Source organism: Henckelia pumila, unplaced genomic scaffold (assembly GCF_033568475.1).
Source record: "Henckelia pumila isolate YLH828 unplaced genomic scaffold, ASM3356847v2 CTG_525:::fragment_3, whole genome shotgun sequence".
Classification (NCBI taxonomy): Eukaryota; Viridiplantae; Streptophyta; class Magnoliopsida; order Lamiales; family Gesneriaceae; genus Henckelia; species Henckelia pumila.
The window spans coordinates 962,452-988,662 of record NW_027331857.1 but is presented as its reverse complement, the minus strand read 5'-3'; the positions used below and the strand labels follow the sequence as shown (position 1 = coordinate 988,662).

General features: G+C 37.8%; 1 protein-coding gene and 1 long non-coding RNA gene across 4 annotated transcripts; one reads left to right on the top strand and one right to left on the bottom strand.

Moving 5' to 3' along the window:
- The first annotated feature begins 17,487 nt into the window (after positions 1–17,487).
- On the top strand, positions 17,488–19,542 carry LOC140873037 (uncharacterized). The gene is made up of 3 exons (XR_012147970.1): positions 17,488–17,966; positions 18,704–18,769; positions 19,409–19,542. It is a non-coding gene; the product is annotated as an uncharacterized lncRNA (long non-coding RNA).
- LOC140873036 (uncharacterized) lies at positions 19,070–25,689 on the bottom strand. Of its 3 annotated transcripts, none has more exons than XM_073276004.1 (3): positions 25,197–25,687; positions 23,227–25,002; positions 19,070–19,682 (listed from the first exon to the last, which is right to left on the bottom strand). In XM_073276004.1, exons 2-3 carry the CDS (start codon positions 24,835–24,837, stop codon positions 19,347–19,349), a joined length of 1,947 nt encoding a protein of 648 aa, XP_073132105.1. In that variant the 5' UTR covers positions 24,838–25,002; positions 25,197–25,687; the 3' UTR covers positions 19,070–19,346. The 3 variants fall into 3 exon arrangements, with proteins under 3 accessions (XP_073132105.1, XP_073132107.1, XP_073132106.1); XM_073276006.1 differs by having other exon boundaries at positions 19,669–19,777; positions 25,197–25,689; XM_073276005.1 differs by lacking the exon at positions 19,070–19,682 and adding an exon at positions 19,786–21,542 and having other exon boundaries at positions 25,197–25,689.
- Between the last annotated feature and the right edge of the window lie 522 nt (positions 25,690–26,211).

The window sequence follows — 26,211 nt, the reverse complement described above, 5'->3', positions numbered from 1 at the left end:
AAATCGATGAATCCCAGAAATCTCAAGCTGCGGCCGAAAGCAAACACTGGGGTGGAACGAGAAAACAAGGGAAATCGAGCTCAAGCTTCTGTCCTAGCTGGGCATGGAACGATTTTCTGGAGGGGAATCGAAGATCAAAGTTTTCCTGTGAAGAATCGAAGTTGTCGAGCTCCCTTGAAGAAACAAGGGATCGGCTGCTTGGTGTGTGAGTGTGTGAGCGATAATGTGTGTGTCTGTTTAGGTGTTAGTGTGTGTGTGATTTAAAAGCTAGGGTTAAATCCAAACCTAGGTAAAAGGTCAATTAAATTTAAAGTGTTAAACTAGGGTGATAACTTTACATCCTAAATTAGTTCGCACCAAAATACACACTAGGATTTCCAAATAAAAATAAAAGATCGAATTCGATAGCCCGGAAATTTAAAATACTAATCCTCGCAGAGATTTAAAAGAAATGGCTCAAGAGCGCAGGAAAAATTAAATTTAAAAGCGACTGTCACCGAAAATTTAAAATAATTAAATAATATAAAATTTAAAACTGATTTAAGCAATTAAACAGCGAAAATTTAAAATTATAAATATTAAAACAGGTGTAGGCATAAAACTCAAATTATGGAAATTCTAGGCGTCACAGTATGGGTTTTGATTTCCTTCGCCCTCAAGCTTGGCGTGATATATGCAGTTTAAGCTTGTCGGTCCAGCAATACTCGGCATGAATTTTTTCTTTTGGAAGGAGACTCCGAATCTAGGCTGAAGCTCATAGAGGATGCAATATTTTGGAGTTGGCGTCAATGGCAAGAACGTATCTTCTAATGGTGGACATGTAAAGACCATTGACGAGGTCAAATCTTTTGCCTTGTATGTTTCTTCCTCCTCCACCATCACTTTTGGCTCCTCGTCACATAAAGATTCTTCAAAAAATAGTTCTTCTTGCTCTGGCTCAATTACTTCATTCTCTTGGCAGATCTCAAAAATTGATTCTCTAAGAAGCGCAATATGTTCATCCAAAAGACTCAAAGACTTTGTGAGACCTCGGTTCTAAAAATCTAAACTCGAGTTAAATAATAACTAAGCATACAAGATCCAAGATTAAAAGCACTAAAAAAATATTTTTTTTTTAAATAGTGCCTCTCTCGATCGGTAAGATCTTACCGATCGAGCGAGCAACTTAGAAAAAGTCACTGCCCGAGAAAACCAACAGCTCCGCTCAATCGGTAAGATCTTACCGATCGAGCGGCCACCAAAATTTCAAAATAGCAACTCAGCAAAAGGACCTTCGCTCGATCGGTTAAATCTCGCCGATCGAGCGGTGACAGCTCTGAAGCAAAAACCAGCAAAAAAACTTGTTAGAACTTAAGTCCAATACATTCAAAATACCATCATGCATTACAATCACAAATTTTCCAATTAATACATGAAATTCTGGAGTTCAACGGCTGCTCAAAAGTAGAGAACATGCAACAACAACATAAAGACGAAGTTCGATAACTAAACATGTTCTAACATAACTAGGTTAACATGCTGAAATCGATTTCTAAACCGAGTCCCACGACTAACTCTCCCTCTTGTTGCTAACCAGGCCTTCGCTGACTCGATCCTGCCCCACCTGTTGCCAAGTACACATACAAAACAAAGCAACAGCCAGATAAACCGGTGAGAAAGACATTCCCAGTAAAAGTAACATAACAAGTAATATATAAACAACATGCTACCAAGACAACATATTCAAGACAAGCTAATGGTATGCATGTCTTTAAAACCAGGATATCAATTCTGATAAACAAGGGAGTGCTGTTGTGCTTTTGGGATCCCAAGGATGAGATCACGCAATTACTCACCGACTCTCCCAATCGAGGTGATGCCACGTATCCCAATCCTCTAGACTTTGGTGTGACTATGAGGAGTATGCTGACACTAGGTGAACTTCTACAACCTAGGTCACTCACAACATAGCCCCCAAACGTCTAAACAAAAAGGGTTGTTATTCCCGCTGAAATCAAAGTTGGCTCAAGATGAATGCATAACAAAACATAAAACATAAGCCACATAATAAAACTCAATCAATCGACAAATACAAGTTTCACATACTAGAACAAGTATTGATGCAATATGTGATTTTAAGGGAAACTCGATAACCAACTGTCCCGAGTATGTTATCCCACTAACGAAGACTGCTTTTACCTTTCAATGCAGTAGTTCCAACTATGGATAAGCTACAACAAAAGATTTTATCAAAGACTACACAATCTAAACAACAACTACAGTTCAAGGTAAATCTCTTTACCGTTCTTCGTCCAATCTCTTGATGATCAAATGCTGTTAACACCGGGCTTGACAAACTCCAAACGAATCTGTTCAGATACAAATAGATGATCAACACCGACGATCAATTCACAAGTCAAAGATCAACAACTCAAAAATGGTTCAAATCTCCAAAACTCAAACCGGCGGCATAACGGCTATAACTGAACAAACCGGGAGCGCAGACAGCAGTACAATATCGATATCAACTCATATCAATGCTAATACAACAATAACAAGGCAATTCCAACAAATCCCAAAAACCTCATTTTCGAAAATGGCTTCCAAAAATCATAACAAATCCGAACATCGCTCTATTTCAAAACCGACAGATAATAAATGATCAGAACTCTTTCAAGAACAACATACTCGAATTTCAAACGATTCTAACAAAATCCAAAAAATAGAAAGTATCCGATCGTAGAAAAAATTACGATATAACGGAGCTCTCGCTGCAGTGATCGCTAAACTGCCTTCAAAATTAAATTCCAACGGACAGATCGAGCTCGGAGAGAAATCCCAAAGCTTGAAATCTCAAAAGGGCGCTTCAATGGAGGTGGCGTGCAAGGAGGATGAAGATGGAGAGAATGAAGACTAGTCTCATGTCAAGATAATATATTAAAATCCAAAATTGCACTTTAGTCCCTAAAATTTCAAAAATTTGCAAAATAGACCATGATCAAAATCAAGTCGGCTCTTGAACTATGGAACTCTGATTATCTCAAATAAGCTCATTTAAGATAAAAATGAGGCGTTACAATTCTCCCCCTCTAAGAAGAGATTTCGTCCTCGAAATCAATAAGAATCGCAACTCATAAGATAGAATAAAGAACTAAAATAGTAAGAAGAACTCACGTCATCCGAATAACTCAGGAAAACGCTATCTCATGTTGGATTCTGTCTCCCAAGTCGCTTCCTCGACCCCGTGATGGCTCCACTGCACTTTCACCAATGGAATCAACTTGGTTCTGAGTAGCTTCTCCTTCCGATCAAGGATCTGAATCGGTCGCTCGAAATAGCTCAGAGTCTCGTCTAACTCGGCTTCGTCAGGCTAAAGAATATGAGAAGGATATGGATGATACTTTCGCAGCATAGAGACGTGAAAAACGTCGTGAATACCAGATAAAGACGGAGGAAGTGCAAGTCTGTAAGCAAGATCTCCTATCTTCTTGAGAATCTCATACGGACCGATGAATCTCGGAGATAACTTCCCTCTCTTACCAAATCTGACAGTACCTCTGAAAGGAGAAATCTTTAGGAATACACGATCTCCCTGCTCAAAACTAAGAGGTCTACGTCTGACATTCGCATACTTCGCCTATCTATCTTGAGCTGACTTCATTCTCAACTGAATGATCTTAACTTGCTCTGCCATATATCTAAGCATATGTGGTCCCAAATCAGGTGACTCGGACAATTCATCCCAAAACAAAGGAGATCGGCACTTCTTGCCGTACAAAGACTCAAAAGGCGCCATACCGATACTCACTTGGAAGCTGTTGTTGTATGAAAACTCGACAAGAGGCAAAGAATCTTGCCAACTAGTGCCAAAGTCTAGCACTACCGCTTGCAGCATATCCTCTAACGTCTGGATAGTCCGCTCTGACTGTCCATCTATCTGAGGATGATAAGTTGTACTCAGATGCAATCGAGTACCAAGTGCCTCCTGAAGACTATGTCAAAAGTGCGAAGTGAATCTAGAGTCTTTGTCTGAAACAATCGACTTCAGCACCCCATGAAATCTCACAACATTGCTAACATACAACTCAGCCATCTGATCATAACGATACGTCATCCTGTACGGAATAAAACAAGCAGACTTCGTCAATCGGTCGATCACTACCCAAATAGCATCGTATCCTCGAACGGATCGTGGTAACTTCATGACGAAATCCATAGAAATGTGATCCCATTTCTATTCAGGAATAGATAGACTGTGCAATAGACCACCCGATCGCTTCCTCTCTGCTTTCACTTGCTGGCAGTTCAAACATCGAGATACAAACCTCGCAATATCGCTCTTCATTCTCTTCCACCAGAACTGGTTCTTCATATCGTTGTACATCTTACGACCTCCAGGATGAACACTGAACCGACTGCAATGAGCCTCTCGGAGAATACGCTGTCTCAACTCCGAAATATCTGGCACAACAATATGGTTATTCACAAACAAGAGGTCATCTCTAACCTGGAATTTGGACTGATTCCCAGATCTGACTTTTTCTACTGAAACCTGAATGCTCGGATCAGACTTCTGTGCTTCTTTGATCACAATAAACAACTTCGGCTCGGCTTGAATAGCAAACACTCTGATAGTCTCCCTATCTGTTTCAAACTCTAAACCAGAAGTGCAACAATAATCGATCAACTAAGCAACACCAATAGTAGAAAGAGATAAAGAACAAAGCTTTCGGCTCAAGGAATCTGCAACTGCATTCGAATTTCCCGGATAATACTTGATTTCACAGTCGAAATCCTTCAACAGATCTAACCATCTTCTCTGTCTCATATTCAGCTCTACCAGTGAAAACAAGTACTTAAGGCTCTTATGGTCAGAAAATATCTCGAAAGACTCACCAAAAAGATAGTGACGCCAGATCTTCAGAGCAAAAATGATCGCAGCTAGTTCAAGATCATGAACTGGATAACGAGTCTCATACGGCTTCAGCTGCCTCGATGCATACGCTATCACATGATTATACTGCTAAGAACACAACCCAAGCCTCGGTTAGAAGCATCACAATAGACTGTGAAACCTCCAGTACCTTTTGGAATAGCAAGAATCGGAGCACTAGTCAGTCTCCTCTTCAGATCAACAAAGCTAGCCTCACAATCTGCAGTCCAGATAAAAGGCGCATTCTTCTGAGTCAGCTGGGTAATAGGCTTGGCAATAGACGATAAACCCTCGATGAATCGGTGATAATATCCAGCTAAACCCATAAAGCTTCGGATCTCAGGTACTGATGTCGGTCTAGACCAATTCATAACCACTTCAATCTTGCTGGGATTGACAGAAATCCCATCTCCAGAAATAATGTGACCGAGAAAGACAACTCGATCCAACCAAAATTCAAACTTAGATAGTTTGGCAAACAACTGATCAACTCGCAAAATCTGCAAAACGATCCTCAAGTGCTCTGCATGGTCTGTACGGTTCTTTGAATAGATAAGAATATAAACGATGAAGATAATGACAAACTCTTCTAAATAACGCTGAAAGATACGGTTCATCAAACCCATATAAACCGCTGGAGCATTAGTCAAACCGAACGGCATGACTATAAACTCGAAATGACCATACCTCGTTCGGAATGCGGTCTTAGGAACATCTTCCTCTCGCCCTCTTAGCTGATGATAACCTGACCTCAGATCAATCTTTGAATAGATAGAAGAATCCTGCAGCTGATCAAAAAGGTCATCTATTTGGGGTAAAGGATACATGTTCTTGACTGTAGCTTGATTCAGTTGACAGTATTCAATACAGAGCCGCATAGAACCATCCTTCTTCCGAACAAATAGAACAGGAGCACCCCAAGGTGATACACTAGGTCTGATGTATCCCTTGGCAATCAAATCCTCAAGATGCTCCTTCAACTCTCTCAGTTCAATAGGTTTCATACGATAAGGAGCTTTGGAAATAGGTTGAGTACCTGGCACCAAATCGATGCTAAATTCGATCTCTCGAATAGGCGGCAATCCAGAAACATCTTCCGGAAACACATCCGCAAAATCTCTAACAACTGGTATATCAACCAATGCTGGGCTAGATTTCCGTACATCAACTGCATAAACCAAAAATCCTTCTGCACCTCTCTGTAACAAACGAGTCATAGATAACACTGAAATCAAAGGAATTCTAGATCGAGAACCCTTACCAAAGAATTTCCACTCATCTGCCATTTCAGGTCTGAACCTGACAACTTTCAGAAAACAATCGACGGTTGCCCTGTACTTGGTTAAAGCATATATAGCGATAATACAATCAAAATCTGACAGCCCAAGTACAATACAGTCGAACTCTAAAATATTTTCCTCAAAATGGAGTTCACAGGTCCTGACTAATCTGACAGAAATAATTCCTCCACCCAAAGGTGAAGTAACAGCTACTACAGTAGGCAACAACTCAGTAGGCAAGGCATGCAATAACACAAATTTCTCAGAGATAAAGGAATGAGATGCACCTGTATCTATCAAAACATGAGCAGAATAACCAAAAATTGAATAGTTACCTGCTATAACATCGTCTGGTGCTGCCTGAGCCTGATCCTCTGTCAAAGCAAAGACACCTGCCTGCTATCTCGGAGGTTGGTTCGCACTAGAGTTACCTCCCTGTCTGTTCTGCTGTTGGGGCTGGAAGGAGTGAACTGCAGAAGACTGTCTCTCAGGATGTGTTGTAGGTCTAGATGAACTCCCACTCTGAGCTCGATCTCTACTGCACTGAGGGCACACCTTAGAGAAGTGTCCCGGTTACTGATAGGTGTTGCAGTTTCCGAAGACTCCCACACACTGATCTGGCGAGTGTCTACCCCCACACTTACTGCAGTACATGGATGAAGATCCAGAACTCTGTCCTGAACCGAATTGTTTGGAACCACTGAAACTAGAAGAACTGTTCCTCTGCCTCTTGAACTATTTCCCCCTTGCTTTGTACTGATCCTTTTTGTTCCCCCCACTGCTTCCACCTTCGTACCTTTGCTGCTGGTTCTGATACTGAGGAGATTGATTCTGATGCTGAGATGGTTGGTTCTGAGACTGTCTCTGCTGCTGAGACACCATCTGATTACCTCTCTGCCTCCACAAGCCTGCTTCAGCTCCCTTTGCATGGTTCATGGCATCCGCAAAGTTATCTGGCCTAGCAGTGTTCACCAACGTGAAGATATCGGGATTCAAGCCGTTGATGAACTGATCGGCTTTGGCTTCTTCACTGTCGGCAATGTGCGGTGCAAAACGCAACAGACTATCAAACTTGGCTACGTACTCCTCGATGTTAAGATTCCCTTGCCTCAGATTGGAAAACTCTGCTCCCTTGTCCTTTCGGTACGAAACAAGGAAAAACCGCTTATAAAACTCAGTTTTGAAAAGAGACCAATTGACAACTGTATCTCTTTTCTCAATGGATCTATTTGTCGTGATCCACCAGTTCTTGGCAACAACACGAAGCTGATGAATGACTAACCTGGTTCGGCGGTCATCTGTGTAATCAATGGAATAAAACAACTGCTCAATGTCATCCAACCAACTCTCACAGTCAACTGGATTCTCAGTACCAATCAACAACGGCGGATTAAACGACTGAAACCTCTTCAGTAAGGTTTCCATAGGAGTAGCTGTAGCATCCAACTGATCAACTTCAGTGCTAGCTTGCTCATTCGTAGGAATAACTGGCGGTAGGTTTCTGTTTATTAATCGACGAGGACCCATCTGATAATCAAAGGTTAGGGCACAAGATACTCAATCGCTACGATACAGTGCCTTTACAACCGCTTGGAATACCGGATACCAGTCGATAACAGAAGCAGTTATATCTCAAGTAGTTCATGCTTTATAAATTAAATCACAAATCATGTAATTCAATTAATTCTCAAATAATAAAGCATGCTCGCATGGAATTAATTAAACAATTAAATAACTCAAACACATGCGAGGAGCAAATACATGCGGACTCGAACTACCCCGCTCACTCTAGTTCAACCAAGAATCTTAAGTCTCTAATATCACTTAATGTGAGACCTCGGTTCTAAACATCTAAACTCGAGTTAAACAATAACTAAGCATACAAGATCCAAGATTAAAAGCACTAAAAAATTTTTTTTTTTTAAATAGTGCCTCGCTCGATCGGTAAGATCTTACCGATCGAGCGACCACCAAAATTGCAAAACAGCAACTCAGCAAAAGGACCTTCGCTCGATAGGTTAAATCTCGCCGATCGAGCGGTGACAGCTCTGAAGCAAAAACCAGCAGAAAACTTGCTAGAACTTAAGTCCAATACATTCAAAATACCATCATGCATTACAATCACAAATTCTCCAATTAAAACATGAAATTCTGGAGTTCAACAGCTGCTCAAAAGTAGAGACATGCAACAACAACATAAAGTCGAAGTTCGATAACTAAACATGTTCTAACATAACTAGGTTAACATGCTGAAATCGATTTCTAAACCAAGTCCCACGACTAACTCTCCCTCTTGTTGCTAACCGGGCCTTCGCTGACTCGATCATGCCCCACCTGTTGCCAAGTACACATACAAAACAAAGCAACAGCCGGATAAACCGGTGAGAAAGACATTCCCAGTAAAAGCAACATAACAAGTAATATATAAACAACATGCTATCAAGACAACATATTCAAGTCATGCTAATGGTATGCATGTCTTTAAAACCAGGATATCAATTCTGATAAACAAGGGAGTGCTGCTGTGCTTTTGGGATCCCAAGGATAAGATCACGCAAATACTTACCGACTCTCCCAATCGAGGTGGTGTCACGTATCCCAATTGATAAGTGTATTTTATACACTTAATTTATATATGATTTTAATTATTAATTGTTTGTTTCGAGCAGATTTATGTGGGGGTTTTGTTGTTTTTGTGATTATAGGGAATTTTGGAAAATATGTGGAAAAGAAAAGAATTGAGAAAGAAAAGAAGAGGAAAGAAAGAAAGAAAGAAACGATCAGACAAAGAAGAGAAGAATAGTGATGGGCTTTTCTATATTGGGCCACCAAAATTGTTAGCGCTTTTTGTTAGCGCTAAAGAAGAGCAATCGCGCTGGGTTGAGAAATTTGGGAATTTGAACATCGAATTCAAGGCGCGCCCGCGCGGAGTCAAGAGCGCCCGCCCTGTTGCTGTTTGGAAAGTTTTATTATATAGAGCAATTTTTATGGGCTTGATTTTGTAGGCTTTTGTGCGAGAATATAAAAGGAGAAATCTGAGACGTGAGAAAAAAGAGTCGTCACACCACAATACACATATCAGAGAAATATTTTGTGGATTTGATCGTGAACTTTTGGGAAGGATTTCTGGAGCTTAATTGAAGACCGAAGACGGAGTTCGATAGACCGGACACACGGCGTCGACGACAGATTTGATTCTTATCTTATCTTTTTATTTTAATTCTGAATTTATGTTTGTATTTATGAATTATTGTTTCATTCAGAATTTTATTATGAACTAATTTTTTATAGTCAAGAGGTCGGATGGAACCTGGTGTAGATACTTTCATGAATTTTTGATTTTATTGAATTGAGTTTCTTCTAGATTAATTGTTTTTTCTAGAATTGATTGTCTTTTTAATTATCTGATCAATAATTGATTTGTTATATTTATTTGAAATCATTGCTCGGGAGAGGGGATTTTGAATAGGACCATTGAAAAATACACTGTTAATTATTTATACAGCTCGGGAGAGTGTATAATTTTAATAGAGCTTTTAAAAAGAACATTGTTTTGTGATAGATCACTGCGATAAATTCTTAATAGGGATATTGGAATTTAATTGTAGTTGATAAACATTATTTGTTGCTCGGGAGAGGAAAATAATACATGTAAGTGTTCTTAGCTATTAATTGATTGGAATTCATGAAGATTAATTAATTAGGATTGATTGTTTTTGAAACCAGGTGAAATCCATACATCTAGACCATTTTTCTCTGATTGATTTTTTCTGAAAGTTGTGTGCATGCTATCAAAACTTCACTGATTATTTATTTTTATTGCAAAATTCTTGATTATTGATTTTTTAGATAAAGTTTAGACTATTTTAATTACAAGCACTGAATATTTTCATTTTACTCCCTGTGGGATCGATATCTGATTTTATCCCTATATTAAAACTTGACACTCGTACGCTTGCGAGGAATTTTTACAAGAAGTTTTTGGCGTCGTTGCCGGGGAGTAAATTTTGATTATTTTTTAGTCTTGTTACCAATTAGTCTAGATTTTAATTTAGAGTTTTTTTTTATTTTATTTTTAAGTTACTAATTAATTTTTATTTTTATTTTTAATTGCAATGTATGCGACGATCTCAAAGCGCCAATTTTGATTGATGCTTGGCTAGTAAAAGAGAAAGGGAAGATCTAACATCGGTGAAAGTCGGGCTGATGGTTTTAAACCAAGCGCTACTTGGGAGGCAACCCAAGCATTTTCTTTTATTTCATTTTATTTGCTTTTATTTTCAGTTTATTTAATTTTCGTTATTTAATTGTTTTAAGTAATTCTTTTATTTTAATTTTTTTTTTTTTAGCTTTATTTTTCTTAATTTACAAAATTTTTCAGGCTCAAGAAATCTCAAAGTCGAGGAGAGGGCGCGCCCGCCCCATTAATCGAGCGCCCACGCCATACCCTGAAGAAATTTGCGAGCAATAAGAGCGCCCGCGCCACTCCATTTGAGCGCTCGCGCCTACCCTTTGTTTCACTGATTTACGAACAGCGCAACAACAAGCGCTATCGCGCATCACATCTGCGCCTACTTCAGCGCAAACGCGCATCCAATCTTCACCAACATCGCTCCAATCTAGCGCTATCGCGCCTCCTGCTCTCCAACAGCGCAGCTCCTAACTCCATGCGCTATCGCGCATCTCCCCTCCTCCTCCAGCGCTAACGCGCGTCTCTATTCCCCATTTGCGCCCTTCGAAGCGCTATCGCGCGTTCCCTTCTCCTTCAGCGCATCTCCAATCTCGTTAGCACAGCAACTATGCGGACAACAATCACCAACAGCTGATCTTCCATGCCCAAACGAGATCATCATACGCCCACTCCAGCTGTTACTCCTCCATGTTGCAGCACCTACATGCGCTAAAAAACTTCAACAGCACTTGATAGTTCTATCGTCCCTCCATTTCCTCATTAGCACAGAAACAAAGCACAATTGCGCTCTCTATTCCTTATCTACGTTTCATCAAGGAAAAACATGCAGCCTCGTGATCTTCTTCCAAGAGCAAACAAGCATCCTAGCACCTTACATCCCACAATCCTAGCATGAAATCAAACCAATCTTAAACCTTGAGCAATCGCCTATCCAAAGCATGCCATGCCATGGATTTGTTCAATTGGACGTTCATGTTGTGCGTCTTCAATTTCCTCCGATGATCGGCTTTTGATGGTGTTCTACATGCTGGAAATTATTTTACATGAATATGATTTTGGTTACATCGAGTCCTGATGCTCGGTGTCGAAGGTACGTGTCCCTCGTTCATTTTATTATTTTTAATCATTTGGGACAATGATTATATTAAGTTTGGGGGGTGAATCAATGTTTGATTTAGTTGTTTGGTTGATAGTTGAGTAGTTGAATTTTATTGTGTGCTTAATAGATAAAATTTTTTTGTGTGCTTAATAGATAAAATTTTTGTTTGAGTTGAGTTGAGCTGAGTTGAGTTGAAAAGAAGTCGAGAAATATGTGGATGCATGGCCAATGAAAAATTTTTGTGCTATAACTGAAATCCATGATTGTCTACCTATCTGACAAATATTTTTGAGAAAATGGAACCAAGTGAATGAACAATTTCTTATATACTCTGTTATTAATACTTGAATCTGATTTTTGAAACATATAGACATAGAGATGATTGAGACATTGTTTGAAATTTAGGGCTTAATTTTCATTGAACAAATTTATCCTTAGTTGCCTATTTGAGCTTACACGTTTATTAGTACTTTGAGGTATGAGAAATCTGAAATTTGTTGTGAAAATCATCGTTAACTGCTGATGATTATCTTTTCTGCACTGATCGATATTTGTATGAATTTATTGTGGATTGAGACTTTTCTAGAACTAGTTCAAACACTCTTCGAGGTGAAATACGGGAAAAACTGAGATTAGGAATGATTTAGGAGATTTTTCTGAATTCGTTTGAGCCTTTCAAGCTAACCTATTTTTACATGTTATCCCTAGTACCTTGTTTGAGCTGTATTGAAAATCGAATGGCATGCGTGTAAACGTGTGAATAAACTCCCATTCGTCATTATTTCAAGGTCTTACATTGACTACCTGAATAGCCTAAACACTAATTCCTACCTTTAAGGGAGTAATCTGAATGCTAAAATGTTTTATGCTCCTAGTGTTATTTGTGAAAAATGGAATGGTGTGGTGGATGAATTGAAAAGATGAAAAGAGGTAGTAGAAAAAAAAAAGTTGAAAAATGTGGTTGAAAGAGTTGTGAAAAAGAAGTTGTGAAAAATTTGAAAAAATCATTGAAGTGAAGAAAAAATAAGTGTGAAGTTGTGAAAGAAAAGGAGTCGAAATTAGAATTGAGTTTAAGCAATAAATTATTCCTTATTTGAATTCTTATACTTCGTTTGTAGCCATAAGCCAGACCTTACATTATAAGCTGAATAAGTCCTATTGACCGAGTCTCAGTTGCCCAATATACTAGTGGAGAAGAGTTGCGAGAATTTAGCCTATGGACTGTTGATTGATGCTTTTAATGATTATGAATTTTGATCGAAACACGCACACACTATTATTCTTTGTATTTACCTAATTGTGAGTGTTTTTGATTTTATATCCTTTATTTGATCCTATGCTACCTTGAAAAGTCCTCATGATCTATGAATGTTTTAATTGAACTTGGAGAATGGTGTTTTGAAACGTGAGTTACGGAGATTGTGAGTTTATGCGGTTATTTTGTTATGACTGAAATTTTCAAGTGTTAGTTGGGTGTGATATGATTGGATTTGAAAATTCTTTGAAATCATTGCTGAGGCCATTGCTCCATAATATTTCTTGACTATTCTTGTGGGTTTGAGAGTATGAGTTTTTAGAAGTTATTGTTTTGAATAGTTTTGCTCGGAACTAGCAAAAGTCTAAGTTTGGGGGTATTATATCCCAATCCTCTAGACTTTAATGCGACTATGAGGAGTATGCTGACACTAGGTGAACTTCTACAACCTAGACCACTCACAACATATCCCCCAAACGTCAAAACAAAAAGGGCTATTATGTCCGCTGAAATCAAAGTTGGCTTAAGATGAATGCATAACAAAACATAAAACATAAGCCACATAATAAAACTCAATCAATCGACGAATACAAGTTCCACATACTAGAACAAGTATTGATGCAATATGTGATTTTAAGGGAAACTCGAGAACCAACTGTCCCGAGTATGTTATCCCACTAATGAAGACTGATTTTACCTTTCAATGCAGTAGTTTCAACTCTGGATAAGCTACAACAAAAGATTGCATCAAAGACTACACAATCTAAACAACAACTACGGTTCAAGGTAAATCTCTTTAACGTTCTTCGTCCAATCTCTTGATGATCAAATGTTGTTAACACCGGGCTTGACAAACTCCAAACGAATCTGTTCAGATACAAATAGATGATCAACAATGACGATCAATTCACAAGTCAAAGATCAACAACTCAAAAACGGTTCAAATCTCCAAAACTCAAATCGGTGGCATAAAGGCTACAACTGAACAAACCGGGAGCGCAGACAGCAGTTCAATATCGATATCAACTCATATCAATGCTAATACAACAATAACAAGGCAATTCCAACAAATCCCAAAAAACTCATTTTCGAAAATGGCTTCCAAAAATCATAACAAATCCGAACGTCGCTCTATTTCAAAAACGACAGATAATAAATGATCATAACTCTGTCAAGAACGACATACTCGAATCTCAAACGATTCTAACAACATCCAAAAAATAGAAAGTATCCGATCGTAGAAAAACTTACGATATAACGGAGCTCTCGCTGCAGTGATCGCTAAACTGACTTCAGAATTAAATTCCAACGGACAGATCGAGCTCGAAGAGAAATCCCAAAGCTTGAAATCTCAAAAGGGCGCTTCAATGGAGGTGGCGTGAAAGGAGGAAGAAGATGGAGAGAATGAAGACTAGTCTCAAGTCAAGATAATATATTAAACTCCAAAATTGCACTTTAGTCCCTAAAATTTCCAAAATTTGCAAAATAGACCCTGATCAAAATCAAGTCGGCTCTTGAACTCTGGAACTCTGATTATATCAAATAAGCTCATTTAAGATAAAAACGGGGAGTTACAGACTTGATGCTGCTTTCTAAGAACTGATTTGTCGTTGTCTGTCGTCGCACCATGTTCTCCAACTGAGCCGCATGATCCTCAAAATTCCCTATACACTCTTATTGATTTGTGGAGTTGAATTGTGGAGGATATTGGTGACTCCAACCCTGCAGTGAAGGATCACAATATCAATGGTAGTCAAAATCTGCCATATCATTTAACAAGTGCATCGGACTGTCGTAATCTCTGTTGAACAAGTGACTGCCAGTGGCCAAAGCTCCATAATCTACCCAATGTCTTGTTAGCTCATCCAAACCACCATAAAAAATTTGAAATAGCGTGTAGTTTGAAAAATCATGGCATCGAAATCTGTTCGTCAAATCATTGAATCTTTTCCAAGTATCATAGAAAGGCTCCGAGTATTGTTGGTCAAACCTTGTGAACGCCTGTCGATAATCCATCTCCAAGTACTTCACAAGTAAGAACCAGAAAAATTAATAATAAATAATAAATAAATAACAATAATAAAATATCTAGTCTCAAGCAAATAATCTAACCCAATATTAACTAAACAGTCCCCGGAAACGGCGCCAAAAACTTGACCGGCTAAATCGGTGTGATATAAATCTACTAGCAAGTGTACCAGATCAAGTAATAGTAAAGTGGACAGAGAGTCCAAGTATCGATCCCACAGGGACTGAAGTCAATTCTCAAGAATTAATTATTTATCTTAATCTAGACAAAATCATAAAAAGAAATTTGATTTAAATAAAATAATAATTTAAAATAAAAACTGCTTAAGAAATAATAATTAAAATAACTGAAGATAAAATTAATTAATGCGAGACAACCAAGACACACGTAGGTACCGAACAAATCATGTAACATGTAGCTGATTCAGGACTCAGATTTAATCTTAGATCACGGGAATTCTCCTATCTTGTTCAAATGTCTATTTCTAGAACAATCAAACCTACTCAAATATTGACGGATTAATCTTTCGTAATTCTAATCAAATTTGAAAGCATTAAATATTTATGAAAATTCAGTTTACACTCAAACCGCACACTGAAACCGAATTCTATTTCTAGTCGGTTTTACAATATGTTGATTATCAAAGTGATCGAAATCAATACCTCCTCTGTCGATTTGGAATCGATTAACATGCAAGCAAACAGTTGATCAGACTATTCACAAGACAAATATAAATCTGACAATCAATAAAATAAAATCAACTCTGAAAAATCCCAAACAAACATCCAAGTTTTCTACATGAATTTTTTCGGCTCAATCACGCCGTCTTGGTTGAAAACAAACTACTCAATAATTGAAATTATGATTCAAAAATAAAAATAAAGAAGAACAGAAGAAGAAAGAGTGTAGAAATCTTCTCCCAAGCTTTGAAGCCGCCTCCCTTGTGTTGTTTGCGTTCGGACCCTTAATCTGATGCTAAAAGATCTATTTATATGCCCAAATATTCAAAATATAGCATCCAACCCAAGCAAGAGTTTCCAAAAATACAAACTCTGTACGTGCGGCTCGCTCGAGCGGGCAGGAGGCTCGCTCGAGTGAGCGTAACTCTGTAATATTTTTTTCCTGTCTGTAAATCTCGCTCGAGCGGGCTCAAGTCTCGCTCGAGCGAGCAGTTTTCTGTCCGAATTCTAAAATTTTCGCGATGTGCACGGACTCCGTTCTGGGTATGTGTCTTGGTCCGTGTATGTGTTCTTTCCCGCGTGCAGTTTTTTTGAAAAAATCATATCTCAAGTTCTAGCCGTCGGATCGAGCGGAAATTTGGACAGCGTCTTTAAAACATCTTGAGATTCATTTTGAACAGTGAAGATTGGATTTTGATCTTTTAAAATTAAATTTGAATTTTTGACCAAGGCAGCTCCATAATTCATTCTTCAAAAATCCATTTTCCTACAAAATTAACCCGGAGAATGAAATGCACACAACTACAATAAAACACATAAAAACACACAAAATAATATGAATGCACACAAAATAAACATAAAAATATCACGAACTAATGCATACAAAATGCACTTATCACCAGATCAAAATCCCGAAGCACATTCTGTGGCTTCATTTTGTAACTCAAATCAAAGAGTTTGTTCCGCTTTGAGAGAGTGTATTGCTAGGAGTTCCTCTCAAAGAGTTGATTGGATTGGATTTGTACAAAGCATTGTATAAATCAAAGTCTTCTAGTGAAATCTTTTTGGAAACAAAAGAAGGGGTGACGTAGGAGAATTCATCTCCGAACATCCATAAAAATTTTGTCCCTCTTTACATACTTCATTTACATCATTTTATCTGCCTTAGCTATTTAACAGTTCAAATCAGCGAGAAAAATTTTTTTCGCCTGATCACTTCAGATCTTTCGAGCAGATTAATTTTATTTAAGCAGTAAAATCTTCTGTCTGATTTTCACACATCAGATCGAAGTATCTTCAAAAATTTTAATAGTGTATTCACCCCCCTCCCCCCCTTTACACGTATTTTCGATTCTAACAAACATGTTGTGTTACATCAAGAACATCAATAAAAAATTAAATAAAATGCTTTTTCAGGAGCATCAATAATTAACTGAAAGTATGAATATTAAAAATAAAATTTATGCGATTTCGAGAAGCATCAATATAAGATCTAAATATTGTGCTTCTTCGAGAGCATTCATACAATAATGATAATATATTTTTTTCTACCTTGATAAGAGCACTCGTATTGATAACGTGTTATAAATTTAGTGGAGAAAAGGGAGGAAGAGAATCAAAGACTAGAGAAATACAAGAAAGAAAAGATGAGTGAAATCAATTAGTTCTCATTTTAACTATACATCTCTATTTATAAAGTAGAAAGAATATTACACACAAAAAATACTATAATTAAATCAATCATCTAAATATCATCTATATATAACAAATACCAAAAATATAATTTTTCCGGCATAACAATTAAAGTCTACAGTATGAATTTAGAATATTTAAGTTACACTCCTAAGGGCTATCGAGTGTAACTTTAAATACGACAGAGGATGAGTAATGGGTCCTACACTTTCCTTTTTAGGCCAAACAATGGATCATTTCAACGCACAAAAATCCTAATCCCAATATCTTAATTGTGAAGCAAAACTACAATGATACGCGTGTCATAGAAATATACACTAGATGAAGTGCATTTCCATCAACAAACTTCACTCCCAATTATCTCATCAACCCTAGCTTGCAAGTTCTTGAAATCTTCATGGCATAGTTTACAACCAAACAGGGTTAAACTAGGGTTTACTGTTCTTAGGGTTATCGGGGTTGAAATATTCTCGTGTCCTGGCGACGACGTCGGCGCACGGCAAGTGCACCTCCCTAGTGTGCTCATGCTATGTCGCATCAAGAAACTCGGATACCCAAGAAGAGGAAAGGAAAAGAGTTAAACTCGACTACAATGACCCGAAAAAATTCTTTACCAAAGATGGAGAATCAAATTGCATAGGGAGAAGATTAGGCATGGTCTCACACGAGTTAGAAGGAGTTGTAACATTTGCACCTCTCAGGAGTAATCTCAAGAAAACAACAATGGTGGACAATTCTGATGAAATAGTAAACCCAAAGATGAGGAGAGTTAGCTGGACGGATGCTCATGGAAAAAACATTGCTCACGTTCAAGAATTTGAGCCTAGGTATATTTTTCATCTATTTGTCGTTACAGAAAATTATATTTTTGATCTTGTATTGTACATGTTTTTCATTTCTGTCATGTTATCCGTCCATACATGGTCTTAGTTCATTAATATGTGCATCTCATTTCAGTTTTAATTATTTTTCATCAACGTGCTGATGCAATTAATGATTACTTATCACCAAAAACGAGTGTGGCCCACGTCACTTTATCACTTTGGTAAAAAAAACAAAAAGAAAGAGTAAAAAAAAAAATTTGAAAAATATTTCTTAAAAACTTTCTGAAACACTAGCTGAGAGTTCGTAATAAATCTTTAGAACTTTTGCAAAGAGTACTGGGTACAGGCCGTACAGCTTCAAAAGGACGTTCTACTGAATTAACAATTAATGATGGATTCATTTGGTGCACATTAAAAGTTATTTTTGGAACTAATTAGCGAAAAAAAATCTAATTTTCAAATGTGATTTAAAATTTGGCTCCGCTTTTTGCCCCCAATTTTTTAGTATATATTACACTCAGAATTTGTGTGATACGCTAATCTTCATTAAACTTTGCGAGTGTGGCTAATTCACATGTGGTGTGTAAAAAAAACAGGGGTGAGATGGGGATATCACTTTGAGTCGGGGAAGATAAAATACATCCGATAATTAATTTTTGGATATCATTCAGCGCTACGACTAAAATCTGACCAAAATTTTAAAGCTCCTAATTATTTCTCTATTAAATGCTTGTTTACAGTGTTTCAGAAGATGGGGAACTAGGAGGTGTACGGAACTCTTGTAGGTGTGCAATTCAGTGATGAAGGTATGAGAATCAACATTACTGGCAAATTTCACACTAACTTATGTTCAAGACATTAGTATTTTTTTTAACTCACATATATGATAATAGACGACGATGATGATTCTCGACTTAAACGAGGCCATTCTTACTGCAAACGACGATCGGACATGCGATTTTGACTTTTATATCAATCGTAGAATTGATTATGAAAAAAAAGACGGTAATGATGTTATACGAGTCTATTCGACCATGCAAGGCATATCACCAATATGACAAATCAATCCACACTTTGAAAGAAATAAACCACAGATGATAGTTGAGACAACTAACTGTTCAGTTCATACATAATGTAGAGCCAACAACACATAATGATAAACTTACATCGAAGTAAATGATACGATGGAAATTATACATTTAATCCACCAAACCTGAAAAGAAACACCAAGCGTTATATGTGTTGCCAGGAATCAAAGTTGAAACGATAACCAGATTCAAACATTTTATACCCTCCCCCCACAATGATTGGAACACAATAGTGTTGTCCTAAGAATGAAAGTTAGCAGAATCAACCACTCGACATTTCAACACATCACGAATACTATTGGTTTTTGGTCTTCTTGGATTTGCTCTTTTCCTGCATTTTCTTTTTCTTGGCTTCAGCTGTAATCCACGTGTAGTCGGAAGGAATGGCAAAGGGGTCTTGAATATTTTCGATCCTGTTGCTGGAGGAACCTGCAGAAGAACTGGCACGTTGATACGGGGATTTTATCCATTGGAACCAGGAGGAAGTCGAGGATTGGATCACACTGGGACTTTCTCTTCCGTCGCCTGTGGGGCTTGATGGGGGTGTCGAGAACTCATCTAAAGGCTGTAGTTCTTCGAATTTTTTGAATGTAACCATCACCCTGATTGTAGGGACGATTGGAATGGCAACCTGAAACGAGAAGAAACATGTCTCACCAAGTACGAAAGGGATCAAGCAAGTATCTGAGACAGCTGATGCTGTCATGAAGCTGTACAAGAATGCTCCTGGGGCGAGGGCATGGGCAGCAAAAGAGAGAGTTAACAAATTAGTATCTGAAAAACTGAATCGCTTGACACATGCATCAACTTGCAAGATTTCATCTTGGAAACTACATCTCATATTCGAATCATCTATACATGTGATCTCCGTTCAAAACATTTAAAATAACTATCTTGATCCTGTGGCACACTATCAATGTTGTTAAAAATACCCATGATTAAAATACCAATAAATATTAATTTTTAAAATTCTACTCCAAATCATAACTCATACGACAAACCACATTTCAACATTCATAAATTTTGCTAAAACTGTCAAAACCACTAGGTCCACTACAATACGTATTTCACATGTGGTCATCACGAATACCCATTACCCATATCCATATTCCGAAAAGCAATTTAGCAAACATATCAAACAGGTATGATCACTTGAATCTATTAACAATATGATGCCTGTCGACATTGCCACTCTACAGTATCAAACCAAGCTGACAAGGTTTAGCTGCCATCAATCATTTAACACAAAACTAGATTATAAACAATGAATATGTATGACCACTAGACAACTTCACTTCGTAAGATGAATGGGTTATCATAACGGAAATAGATATAAGACTTTGGTTTACCAGATAAAGATGATATGGGATGACTGGACGAGACAAGAAGCAAACGACAAAAATTGAAACTCAATTTGAACTAGACACCATATGCTGACGTACAAAGATGGTATGGACCGAGGCAAATGAAAATTCTGAGTTTCAGAAGGCATTCTTTGTTGATGATTATAAGCAAATCAGAACAAGCTTCAAGTATTTCGTTCAGCTACGGTGATTGTTAAGAATTGGACTTGGACCTATATCAACCCCAAAAGATAGCTCAATGGGGAAGGGTGGTCCAAGACCTTATATTGAACTCCCAAGAACTCTATCCTGCCGATGTGGGATATATTTCAACACACCCCCCACACGATCAGGGATGAACATCTGAAGCGTGGAGATTAACGGGTTGCGCAACTATGGGCAGTTTAACACATACGGCGGGCCTGAACTCTGATACCATGTTAAGAATTGGACTTGGACCTAACTCAACCTCAAAAGCTAGCGCAAGAGGGATGGTTGTCCAAGACCATATATTGAGCTCCCAAGAACTCTATTCTATTGATGCAAGACATATTTCAACACACCCACCAACCTCCTGCCGACGTGGAACATATTTCAACACACCCCCACCCTCCTACCGATGTGGGACATATTTCAACCGTAGTAGTTCAGGCAGTTAACAATATACAATCAGGATAGTAAATGAGACTAACCGGACTCAAGACCATTGATTTTCTAGAACTTATACACAACTTGGTCAAAACTAACATAGCACCGTCATTGTAAAATCTCATACTGGATGCCTAGAACATCACCAAATCGAAAATCATATCTAGCAACATATTTACGATTATTTGGCAAACTAAAGGTTCAACCAATTATTCGATATTCAGTTCAGCAATTTAGAACTTTAAATCCCTCGTGGCTCGAGAAAACTATTGTTGAAACCATATAGACTTCATGCCAGTTCCGCTCCCATTCTCTTCAATAAAATTTTCCCTTCTTGCATCCTGTCAGACTAATCTACCAAAATTTAAGGGTCATCTTAAACTCCCTCCTTTCATCCAATCAATCAGTTATTATACCAGAAAACGCCAACATAACTAGACTTTTCTGCACTGCCTATATTTGAGATCTCAAGCTCCGATGAACAGTATACATTGCGTCTTCTGGCCAAGAAAAGAAAGCAATAGTGTCACTCAGCATACAATTCTGCCCAGTACGTCAAAATTCTGGTGCAGTATCTAACTGATGTGAAGCAAGTAATTTACAAGCCAGAAACTAAACCCAATAAATATATTTTTCAAAGACAAACGTTATTTTGCTGAATTAGGCATTAACACAAAAAACAACCAAAAAATTAGATATACAAACAAAACCATCGGTTTATTTCTACAACTTGAATTGTTAGTTATGAAACAAATACACCGTTCATTGCAACACCAACTCAAACACGGACCCTCATTCTTAGAACCCTGTATCTATTCAGACGTCCACATAGCTAAAGATTTCATCAAGTAACATTTTATCACTTTATCACTTCTCTTCAACCTTTTTTGTTATCTCCCCACAGTAAGCAAATAATCTACCTTATCTCAACCCTGACCCTTGTTGAAATCTTCAAAAAATCATCCATTCCCACTGCACCAACCTCAGGAATATATTGTTAAAAAGGAAGATGCACACAATCATTTTCAGCCAGTAAAAGTTAGTTAATCTGCAAGCATTCTACTTCTGCATCTTGGTTTCGCCTTACATTTCCTAATATTTATCTACCACTCAAAATTCTAGGTATTTTATGGCTTATCGCCTTATCCAAAGGTTCTTCTCCCGTCCTCACAACTTGAATAAATCCTTATTACGACGCATCGTGCTGTCTTCAGCATCATAGAGCCAAGCTACTAGAATTAAACAGGAATTTCTACCAAAGTCATTTCAACAGGAAACATATTAAAGTGAATTGCCAATCACTAAAAAGAACCAAAGCAAGGATAAGCAAATGTGGCAAAGAATGCTGAAGTACGGAACAAACTACTAAAAATGCATCATCAGCCAGCAGGTACTTGTTTCTGCATAAGAGAAAAACAGTAACCTTCCCAACATCAGTGCATAGAAAACTAAAGAAAAAGGTTTTGAACTAGTTATCCTCTTATCCCCTCAGATTCGATCTCGACACTCTCTCCATGTGATCCCAATTGAGGATTGGTATTCTTGAAAAAGGAAAAATGAATTACGAGAAAGCATATCAGCACCACCCCATGAAGAAATTGTAATAATTCACAAAAACAATTGGAAGATTTTATGAAGATAAAAATCACAAATTTGTAATGAATTACTGCAAATCTTACAATTCCAAATTCATGAGGAAGAGTCGTAGAGAATCCCACAGACGAGTTCTTACGTGCTCAAAATAATCTGTCACCCCAATTAATAGTACGATCTCATAATTTTAAGGATAGCATGTTTGATGACACATTTTACGAAGGCTCAAATTTTACATGTCAAGGCATAAAAAAAATACTACACGTTAGCACTTCTATAAGAATTTTGTACAAGCGTATCATCCAAGGCCCCTTCGTTGCCAACATACACATGTAATGTGCGCAGAATGTAACATGATCACAGTTAGCACCTAAAATTTGAAATCATAATAAAATACTTTATTCACATTCAATCGGAAAAACCAAAAAAGGGAATTTATCAACAAGGATCAATCATATCAAACAAAAAATTGGTAAATCATGCATATTAAAGAAGGAACTTGGTTTGCACAGTTCAAACACAATAAATAAGATAAAACAAAACATGCATGTTATTATCAGTTCAACAAGCTAGTATAAGCATAAGGAGCACCTTAACAGGGAAAGTCCCCTTGGGCAGTTTTGTGGTGAGTAACTCTCGTAATCGACGTACGGCTTTAACTTTGTTGGCTAAGATGTCGAGCAAGGGAAGGAGTTCTTCAGTTCTTAATGGGAAATCTGGAGAAAGCCACAAAATAGGCCTCAAACCTTTCTTATACTCATTCTCACGAGTACCATCTTTGCGACGGTTTCCGCTTTCAGAATTTGTTGATGACTGAGCTTTAGTTTCTCTTCCTCTCCGATTCTCATCTCTCTTCACTACCACCTCCATAGAGTGCCTACCTGGTTTACTCTGGCTGCTAGAAGGAGACTCCTCAAAAAGACTAGTCTTCTCTTCAACACACAATGAATTTCTTGGTGGAGCAATTTTTCTCTCAATTTCTTGTTTATTTTCCCGTCTCCTCCACCCACTAAACCAACCCTTCTTTTCTTGCTTGCTTTCTCCATTCCCACATCCATTAATGTCCTCAATGGGTACATCCCTTGGCTCATAGCAACTATGACGGTGTGGAATGATACCATCACCGTTTTCAATGCTTACATCTGTTGAGTCCATTTTAAGAGCAGCCTCAAGCTGTCTTCTCTCTTCCTCTGTCAAAATATCATCAAGTTCACTCTCTGTTTCATTTTCGTTGGAAGAATTAAAGAGTTCATCATCGGTCATTGCACCTGGGACCCTCCTTGATTTAATGCTCACCAGCACATTATGCATATCATAGACTTTGGCTTTCCATGGACCAACCATTTCCGTTTTCTCCTGCCTCTTCCATGTTGTTTGAGATATAAGAACAGCTTGAGTCACATCAATCCCAGGCCTGAATATATTCGTCTGAGACATTGCAGTCACTTCATGTTTCACTTCTGTCTCTGTAGCTGGAGCACCAGCACCATCCAAAGCATTCATAATCTCCTTATCTTTGTGTGTAATCATGCAAAGTGACCCCGGTGGAACTTTATCATCCTCGGAACCATCACCAAGAAAGAGAACACTCTGATCAGAACGCTGTATTCTGAAACCATCAAAACCAGCCAAAGTCATATCTGCTCTCAAATTTGCACCTCTCTTCCAAATCTTGTACGTATCAGAAGGTGCAATTCTTGAAATGAAAGGGATGACTGAACTCTCGAAATGAAATGTAATCTCCATGTAAAAATCTCTCATCCTTCTCATTGTCCCAATCAACCGAGGCAACCTTCTGCACCATTTGGCCCAAGCTAATGGCTGGTATTGTCTGACTATGATCTTTGCAATTGCTTCTTCCCTATTACATATAGCTTCCTGCAGTGCACTCCACCCCTGCTCATTCTGCAAGCTCCAGTCCGCCCCGGCAAGCATGAGCATCTCAGTTGCAGTCTCATCAGCAAATTTGACAGCCAAGTGAAGTGGAGTATCTCGATTAGGAACATCACGTCGATCAATTGTCAAAGATATGGCATCAGCCTTAGCTTCCTCCGAAAGTGATTGTGCTTCAGTACGAATCTCAGACGAGTCACAAAAATGGGGAAGACTATCTATAATTTTTCTAAGACCAACATAATCCTTCAAAATTACAGCCTTATGGACAGGACTATGAGCATACTTAGATACATCAACACCAGCCATGCGTCAAGCCCAAACTAGAAAATGTGTTACAAGAAGCCAATTTCAAGCATCCAAAGAACCAATAACCAGTAAAGCAGTAAAAAAGAACCCCTCCCAAGTCAAGAATAAATGAAGAATAAAACCAAGCCAGCCACTGACCTAATCAACTCTTGAAATAAATGTATTCTGCATCCAGAAACAACATTTCATATTCAGTCACAAAATTCCATTAGGTAAAAACGAGAACCCCTTAAAATTCAAATGCGATTCAAACAAATCCAGATGCAAAAACACAATAACCCACAATTACAACTTAAAAAAACAAAATCTTTAAAAAAAAACCAAGGTCCAAAATTCGAAAAAGGGTCGAGAAATCTCACCTTCTTCATGGTTGCGACTCGCGAGACACAAGATTTGTGCCCCCAGTTGGAACCCCCACCTCCAGCTCTCCCTCGATATATGAACAAAGAAGGAAGAAAAACACCATAAAATTCAAAACGAGGCGATAGAGATCTTCGTGATCCAATCGCAGATCAGAGGAACGCACGAAAATGCATGTGGGTTGGAACAAATAATTTATACCAAAGACAAAATGATGGAAAAGGCAACCGAATCTTCACAATAAATTGGGAATCTGAGTAATAGGCGCTGGCACAAAGCTGAAAAAATCACACAATCAAAGCAAAGAATTTGCAGTAACGAAACCCACCAGGTAAGCAAAACGAGCAGAGATTTTTGTGATTCAACAGTAAAATTTGAATCTTGGAAGGGTTTCAGCTTACGGTGAGAATATATACAGATCGACGCATTAAAGAATAAATTATGTGATTTTGACTTTTATATAGACTAATTTGATGAACGAACTTACTATTTGGTTATTTTATTCATTCCGATTGATTTCGTTATTTTCCGAATATGGTTTTCCTACATTACTTGAATAACTTGACCTACCTTTTTTTAAAAAAAAATTAATAAATAAATTTACGTTGGTCAATTATTGTTATCAATTCCTTTGGGCATATCCAATGATGAACCTAAAAATTGGGTTTTATTTTTTCCACATGTACCGCCACATTAAAAATTTAAAACTCATTACTTTAAAAATATTTCATCTTCAATCATAAACTCAATTGATTTCTTTACAATCAATGGTAAAGAAACACGTGATCTTGACTCTCATACTAATTATAACACCGAATGTTTGTCTGTTTAACAAAATTTATATATCGTATTGACAGTGAAACTCAAATATTTTAACTCATTTAACATCTCAAGTGTTAGATTTCGATTACTCTACCGAGATAATTATTACACCCCAACTTATCATTTTTCCTTCAGATTGCTAGTTTGGTCAAAAGCACTGATCATGTACAACAAGATATCAGATCTCCAACT

Coding starts and splice junctions, on each gene's coding strand:
- LOC140873036 (XM_073276004.1), bottom strand. CDS start 24,837: ATGGCTGGTGTTGATGTATCTAAGTATGCTCATAGTCCTGTCCATAAG. Junction 19,683..23,226: donor AGGGGACTTTCCCTGTTAAG/GTGCTCCTTATG, acceptor TTCTCGTTTCAG/GTTGCCATTCCAATCGTCCC.